Genomic DNA, 8796 nt, shown 5'->3' with positions numbered 1-8796 from the left:
AAGTAACATGAACCACGAAGAATTCAATTAGTAAAATTTTCATCTTGTTCATTCAACGTTTGTTTCAACGGCTATAAAAGCCTGAACCCATTAACCAAATCCACATGATCGTCGATAGACTTAGACAACTTCTCTGCTTCTCTAATGTATGACTGGGGAGTCAAATTCAAGAGAACGCTCTTTGCTTCTTCTGGCAATTGCAAGCAATTAGTAAACTTTTGAATTCTCTCCTTGCTGACAACTCTTCCTCTGGTGAGATCCTTCAGCTTCTCATATGCCTCTGGGACATTGTATCTGCGCATAACCTAATACAAGAAAACAAGAGAGAGTCCTTCAGCAACAAGGGTCTCTTTTATTCTTTAATATTATTGGTTACTTTGATGTTGATTGAGCAAATTATATTCTTGATAGTGTCTCGTTGGCAGATATTGTACTTTTATTTGAGGAATATAGTGATCTTACGATGAAGCAGACTACCGTGCCATGATTTATTGCTAAGGTTGATTATCAAGTTATGTCTCTTGCTGCTTGAGGGATTATGTTGATTAAATACCTTCACCAGGAGATAGGTGTATTTATACCTCAGACTATGGAAATACATCGTAATAATTAGGTTCTGGCGTATATTGCCAATGGTACAGACTAAGTCTCATGAGAACAGGAAGCATATAAAGGTTGATTGTCACTTCATTATGAAATGATATTGAGCAAAATGTCACTTCACATGTCAATTCAGACAGATAGGTAACGGTTTCCCTAAAACATTACCTTTTTTGGGGGGGTTGTGGGGGAGGAAGGGGAAGGGAATTTTTTGCTTAGATTTAACTAGCTAAAAATGACAGGTCTATATACTCTTCCATCTTAAGAAGGAATGCTAGAATAATAGTTCGTAACTAGACCATCATTGAGACTTAATGTAATTATATTCTATTTGTTTTCGAGTGAAAATACCCCTCTCTTGGACTGTCATCTTTCCCATCATATAGTCAAAATACTGGGGGAGGTGGAATTAGATGTCTTATATAAAACCTTCAAAAATAATACGACATACAACAAACCTTTGATATTACATCATATAACCAACAAAAGCAGAAAAAAGAAAAATTATACAAAAGTAGTCATAATAAAGTCTAAAGGGAAGTGTAGTGCATTGTCAGGACTTACTGTTTGTATTGGTTCTGCAAGCACCTCCCACACCTGGTCCAGGCCTTCATTGAGACGAGACTCATTTACCTACACATAATGGAGAAGAAATAATTAATTAAGAAATGAAGAGAGTTACAAAGCAGTGTAATTTCATGAGTCATGTCATTATTAAATATGTAATTTGGAATGAGACAAATTGATGGCACTGTATCAAAAATGTACAATCAAAGTATTATTACTTTAAAATAATGAGCTTTAAACTTCAAACTAATTTGGGCAAGTTTCTGAATAAATTGGATTAAATGTAGGGGTGGCAAATTATGACTCGACCCATCAACCTGACCTGACCCAACCTGTTTATATTAGGTACGAGTCGAGTTATATGGGTCGAGTCATAAACGGGTCAACCCGAACTGACCCGTTTGTTAGATGGGTAAATTAGGGTTGACCCGAACTGACCCGTGTAACTCAATACCGACCCGTTTAATTCTAAATAGGTTGCAAACTCCAAATATGAAGATCATCTTCATCGTGTTCATCCTCCTCCTTCTCCTTTTTCTCCTCTTCCTTCGACCCCCAGTTTCTCGCCAGGTCCAGCATCTCCGGCACGGTCAGCCATGTCTTGGCCCTCATCGACAGCGAGCCAGCATTTCAATAGTAGAGATCGATCGCAGTTCTTCTTGTACGAACATGATCGGATGAGGATAAGGGGATGTCGGAGAAGGGGAGGAAATGGGTGCCCGACGTGCTCTGCGACCTGGCAAGCTGCGGGAAGCTGGAGAACCTATCGCTGTCGGGGAACTACTTCAACTCGATAGGGGAGAGCTGCTGGGATCTGTTCAAGAGCAGAGCTCTGGATCCAAGGAGGAGCTATGTTGCAGGGTTGAAGGGTCAGAGGTCAGCTTGGGAGTGCGCAGGTTTTTTTCTAAAGCCCAGTTTCGGTCCGGTTTTGACTTTTATGTCGTGTGATGATCAGAGGGATTAGGGGGTTCATCGGAGTGAGGCGACGGCCAAAAAGGCGGGGACCGTGGTTTATAATGCTTTGAATAAGTGGTAACCTATTCCTTAATTAGGATTGTTATTAAAAGGTCAATCTCTTGTACAATCTATGTAGCAATATCGCATATTTTGACTCATGGTTGTCGAAAGAGTCAAAAGAATTTCATTCTGATCTATATAGTATCCACGATATTGAACTGAGATTTGATAAATGGGTTATTCAGGTTATATGGGTTGGGTTGGGTAACTCGTTTAATAAACGGGTCGGATTACAATGACTCATTTGTTAAACGAGTCGGGTCGGGTCACACTTTTATGGGTTGGGTCAACTATGACCCTACCCGACCCAACCCGACCCATTTTCCACCGCTAATTAAATGTTAACATTAGGATTGTCTTTATACGTCAGCAGCATATTGAGTAAGAAAGGAGCTTTTGCCACTTTTAGATGTATCTTTCTTCGCATCAACTACTCGAATGTACAGACAGATTTTTTTCAAAAGAATCATGCCAGATATTATAGTTATGGATCCCAAATATTAGATCTAAAGGAAATTGAAAAGGATAGCAAATACATAGTTCATACAATATTTTTGAGGGAAATGGTTAGTATAATTTTAGAAAAGAAATACTTATATAGAAAAAAACTTAAACATCCGTAAAATCATATATATTATTAGACAAATGTACATTGGATAGAAATTATGTTGACAGCAAGACAAGAATTCATCTTGAAATGGATCCACATTTGTATGATCTCATAATTCATAGAATTTAGCATCTTGCATTAGTGACGAATTCAAATTCAACATATGCCCAACCCAAATAGTTAAAGTAAGAACAGAACAAACAACACACATGAAGCAAAGAACGATGACAGCGACACATTTCCTACCAATAACAAATCTAGCTTTATATCTAATTCTCTAGTGATAACCATCTCATACAGATTTTACTACTAACCTGAAGCTTCCAGATTCCTTGTAGTGCACTTTTGTATGCCAAGAGAGAATACCTAGATCCAATACCCAAATTCCTCAAAACAGTGGAATCGGTCAAATCCCTCTGTCAAGGACTACACATGCAATAAGTATAGTATAACTTTACCAGAATAAGACACTAAGACGTGTTTTTTGAACTATGATATAGCACTGAACTTCACATTAGGTACTCCTCAAGAACCATGAATAAAGATGGAGAAGTAAATGATACACACCTGCATACGAGAGATGGGCAATTTCGAGCTGAGAGCATATAAAATAGCATTAGCCAAACACAAGTTGCCCTCACTATTCTCAAAATCAATGGGATTAACTTTATGAGGCATAGTTGAAGATCCAATCTCCCCAGCCTTGATCATCTAGAAAGAAAAATTATCATGAAATCGTTTAGTTCAAAATTGGAAGTTTGGGAGCTAAAATAGGTCCTAATATTTTAGGGGTATATTGGTCAAGCTTAAGAATGTTACCTGCTTAAAATAACCTAACGAAATATCGCTCCATATATCCCGATCAAAATCCGTTAGGATGTTATTAAACTGAACAACTGCATTGAAAAGCTTTGCGATATAGTCATCCGGCTCAATCTATGTACGAAGCAAGCAACAGGCTCAGATAGAGAGTATGCATGCAAGTCAAGTGCCATTCCATTCATAGGCTGCATTGACGTAACCTTTTAGACAACACAAACTTAACAAAATTATTAGCTGGTGCTGCAATTCCATTATTATTTATGCATTAACGGGTTGGCGTAGAATAGGCTAATTGATAATGGTACTGTAATTCCAATATAGATAGATAACCTACAAGTGTATCTACTTATTATCAAGTATGCACATGATAGTATCTACTTACTATATGAATCACCTTTTGTAAGCTCTTGAAATGTGAAATGGAAAAAAAAACCTACATTTCAGTCACCTGAGTCGATTGCAAAACTCATATTAAAGAAAATCCTAAGGCTCTATTAGTTATACACTTTTACAGTTTGTATAGTTGCCTAAATCTTCACGAGGACTGTTTACTAGTAAAGTAGTTCAAGCAGAGAACAATTAATACAAGCAGCAGTGTCAAAAAAGTACAGGTAAATAAAGTACTCCTCCCATTAATGAAACATATCCAAGTCATCCACAAAGAAAAAACCATATCAAAATTGTCTATGCACTACTTAATTACGCAAAAAAATTCCATCAAGCTGAAATGAATCAGATAGGTAAAACCTTGCAAAGAGAAAAGTAGTAGAAGTAAGAAATGAATCAGATAGGTAAAACCTTGCAAAGAGAAAAGTAGTAGAAGTAAATAAACATGCATGTGTCATGTAAGGGTTGAAACCTAACCCACCTTGCAAAGAGAAAAGTAGTAGAAGTAAATAAACATGCATGTGTCATGTAAGGGTTGAAACCTAACCCAAAAGAGGTCACGAACTCAGCAACAATAGTGGGCCAATCAATATTAGGATATGGAACTTTGTGTGCATTGTAGTATCCAACAGCTCTAGCACACTTGCCCAATATTTGCACTTCTGTAAAGGTCTTTCCTACTTCACTTAGTCTGAAAGCAAAATTTGCCATCTCCATTCCCAAAGTAGTGGGTGAAGCAGGCTACAAAGGGAGTTAGAAGATATCAGAACTAAAACACATAAACCTATTACAATAGCAAATCATTTATTCCTGTAGCATAACGATGAAAATTATCAATATGATATTTTAGCTGCTTTGAGCAGTCATCTTAGTATATGTCCGCTTCTAATATTGACCATATCACGCCCCGGGCTGAAGGGCCCATTGGTGCGGTACAAGCCGTGGGACCCAACAAGTGTAACGTGTTGTTTGGCTCAATCTACTGCCAAAATCGACTAACCAATGTTACACTTAAATAATTTAAGCCACTTAAATCCTCACTCATGTCCTGATGTTGGACTAAATAGGAGTGTCACAAATACCCCACCTTACATAAGCGACGTCCTCATCATGACATGACAATTGGCGCATCCCGGTATCACTAGGTTATGTGGACTCTAGAGGTGGCTCTCGCCGCAGTCACGCAATATAGCACTTAGCCCCGCATAGCACTTAGCTCCACACTTCCGACTCACAACTGCTATGATACAATTTGTTACGCCCCGGGCCGTCGGGCCCATTGGTGTAGTACAAGCCGTGGGACCCACCAAGTGTAACATGTTTGGTTGAACCCACTGTCAAAATCAACTAGACGTGTTACACTTAAGTCTTGGGCATACCTATTTAAGCAACTTAACTTCTCACTCATTTTCTGATAGGCTTTTGTAAAAATAAAAATTCACCAAAATGACCAGCCAGAAATCTTTGAGTTATTGCAACCAAAAAAAATCCACCACTAGGACATTAGGGAAAAATTCTTAGTGGAATATTACCCTGTGCACCTTAGATTAAGTTTAACTTTTAAAACCCAAGAGTACTTTGTTTTTCTTTGAGTAATCCCACTTCTCTAATCCTTCTCTAAACGTGCTCTTGTCAGTTGCATCCCCTCTCCATTTGGGATAAATTTCATTAAGAATTTAGGATTGCTAAATAAATTAGTTCATGTAAATGAAAAAGAATTTTTGTTTTCCCTTGAAGCATTCTCTGCATTTTCTTAGTCTAATAGCTTCTGATTCTTTTTTTTTTAAATCAATATATACAATAAACTATGTCCTTCTATGTGTAAACACAAATAAAAGGGAAATATAAGATTTTCAATTATGCTTATATAGCATTAAAGTTTTTGTAGATAACATAAATTTCATTAAGAATTTAGGATTGCTAAATAAATTAGTTCATGTAAATGAAAAAGAATTTTTGTTTTCCCTTGAAGCATTCTCTGCATTTTCTTAGTCTAATAGCTTCTGATTCTTTTTACTAAATCAATATATACAATAAACTATGTCCTTCTATGTGTAAACACAAATAAAAGGGAAATTTAAGATTTTCAATTATGCTTATATATTATTAAAGTTTTTGTAGATAACATCTAATCAACAAAAAGTTGGTATTCCGTTATAACAAGAGTTGCCTCTCATCTAGAACTGAAAATACCTGTCCATGAGTGCGAGACAACATGGAGATATGAGCATTTTCCTTCGTTAATTTGCATATTGCATTCAACAACTCAATCATCACAGGAAATATGACACTGTTGAACGCCTCCTTCAGTGCCAATGCATGGGCTAAATTATTTATATCCTCTGATGTACAAGCAAAATGGAAAAACTCCAGTACATAAAAAAAATTTTTGTAGAATCTGATGTCATATATTAAGCATCAAATGAAATCTTTGAAATCATAGTTAGTCATAGTTAAAAAAAGAGGAAGCATAGAGTACCCACAACAAGGAACATCAAAAACTCACCTCAGCAATCTCAGCATTGGATTGACATTTCTGTTTCAAGAAGTATTCCACTACATTAACATCGTGGTTAGTTACTTTGTCAATCTTTTTTACTTCCAAAGCATCAGCTTTGCTGAAGCAACTAACTATACTTTCTAAATAAGACCTGGCATTCTCGCTGAAGCTTTGAACCTCCTTGATTTTAGTTATTTCTGATAATTTTAGCAACCATTTTACCTAAAAAAGAATCACTTCAGATTAGCATTTTGCACTAAGTAGCCAACATGAAAATAACTACAGTGGCCGGCTTTGTCAGATCATGATGGGTAATGGAGAAAGTGGTAAACCTTTTTTACTTGTAAGTTGCCTCTTTCTCCATTACTCAAGACATGACTACACTATGACAAGTTTTAATGATGACTAGATAGTGGGCAAACTAAATAATGAGACAATGGCGATATGAGCAATAATCACAAATAAGAATAAAAGCCAAAGCACACTCAAACACAATCAAATGATCACCGAGTTCGGATCTTCCGTCCTACGTCTCCGCTTCCCACCCCCGGGGAGAAATTCACTATCACAACTGGGTTTTCTACGTTCACCCGGATAACGTTTACACCTCACACTACGTTTTCTAGTTTACCGAAAACTCTATAACGAACACACTCTTGTAATCCCACTCTACACCCTCGCAAGTGTTGAACTAGACGTGTCTCCCTCAAGTGCTCGGATACAACCTCTCCCTAGGTTCGTCAACCGATGCCACTCCTCTTGGGATGATCCCCAACTCTCGCCACACACTTCTCTCTGTGTACAAGTGTATGACAAAGTGAATCTCATAATAAATACAAATACAATAAATGATTGTTCTCTAATATGAACAAAACATGCACAGTCCGATATACAGTTTGGCGGTCGATCTCAATTATGTGGTGGTCGATCGCGATGAGTTTCAGGGCCTACCCAGGCCTCTGCCCTGCATGCGGTCGACCGCCACTATGGTGCGGTCGACCATAGGCTAAAATTCTAGATTCTAAATCTAGTTGTGTGTGTTTTGTTCACGCCGTGTTTAGGTGATTCAAATATGATTAAAACAATATGAATCTTACATGAAAACATGTCAACAACAGATAAAAACTTCTGGGAGAAACACAATATATAATACATGATTATGTGCATAAAAATTCATATTTAAAACCCTAAAACATGCATAAGAACTTGAAACTTAAATATATAAAAAAGCTAGAAATAGAGTTTAGAAAACTTCTCAATAGATCAAGAGATGGAGGGAGAACAGTTGGAAGATCAAACTTCAATAGATGATCTCCTCAAGCTCTTGTGGAATTGATTCACAAAACCGAAACACTCAAATGCTTAAAAGCTTATAAACACACTTTAAACAAACTTAAACCCTTAATTAAAACTTTGTTAAACCTCTTGGATTGCTATCGAAAACTAAGGTAAAAGGGGGTATTTTTATGAAACCCCAAAACCAAGAGAAAGCTAAGAAAAGACCAAAAAACCAGCTCAACAACGGCTCTGGAAACTAGCCGTTAGAGCAGATTTGACAGTACGGGGGTCGACCGTGGAAAACTCACGGTCGACCGCGAGCCACTTTCGAAACTCAGAAAATTCCAGAAACTTTGGCGGTCGACCGTGGTGGTCGATCGTGGGAATTTTTAAGCTGGTGGTCGACCATGGCAGTCGACCGCGAAAGTCTCTGCTAGCTCCGCAGGAAAAATCAAAGGCGCGGTCGACCATAGCGGTCAACCGCAAACAGATATATAATATTACAGGTTTGAAAGTGAAATGCTGATTTTAAAACCCTGTTTAAAAATATCAAATAAATTCCAAAAAATGTAAAACTTTGGGAAAAGATAGTAGACATGATAATACACATGCTACAAGGACTTCTCAAATGTAAAATATCATCATTTTGCAAGGAGGTCCAAAATATAGAAATGTAAACATGTGAATTTTGACATTTTGGCTTAACCAAATTTTGAAACTTTACAAAATAATTTTGTAGACTTAATGAAAGATGTGTAAACTGATATTGAAGTCTATAAACTAATAAAACAATATTTTATCAAAAACACCTATATTTTGATAAAATCAACAAATACGTGTGTGTGATTAATATGAGCTTAAAGTATTAACACACATAATATTAACCTAAACTAAATATACCCAAGCTTGATCTTGATCTTCAATAAGCTCTTCTTGGTAAACTTGCGGATGAAGCTAGAACTTGGATCTTTAATTTGAATTGCATAGGCTTCACTCCACAATTCTGCCAACCTCC

General features: G+C 37.0%; 1 protein-coding gene across 1 annotated transcript; it reads right to left on the bottom strand.

Annotated features, from left to right (window-relative positions):
- LOC109845845 (adenylosuccinate lyase-like) lies at positions 72-6867 on the bottom strand. Its single transcript, XM_020415107.1, has 9 exons — positions 6856-6867; positions 6510-6725; positions 6197-6379; positions 4523-4744; positions 3614-3730; positions 3362-3505; positions 3109-3210; positions 1165-1233; positions 72-305 (listed from the first exon to the last, which is right to left on the bottom strand). The coding sequence occupies exons 1-9, from the start codon at positions 6865-6867 to the stop codon at positions 72-74; spliced, it is 1299 nt and encodes a 432-aa protein (XP_020270696.1).

This window comes from Asparagus officinalis, chromosome 6 (genome assembly GCF_001876935.1).
Source record: "Asparagus officinalis chromosome 6, Aspof.V1, whole genome shotgun sequence".
In the NCBI taxonomy this organism is placed as follows: domain Eukaryota; kingdom Viridiplantae; phylum Streptophyta; class Magnoliopsida; order Asparagales; family Asparagaceae; genus Asparagus; species Asparagus officinalis.
This window is presented reverse-complemented; position numbering and strand designations above follow the sequence as displayed.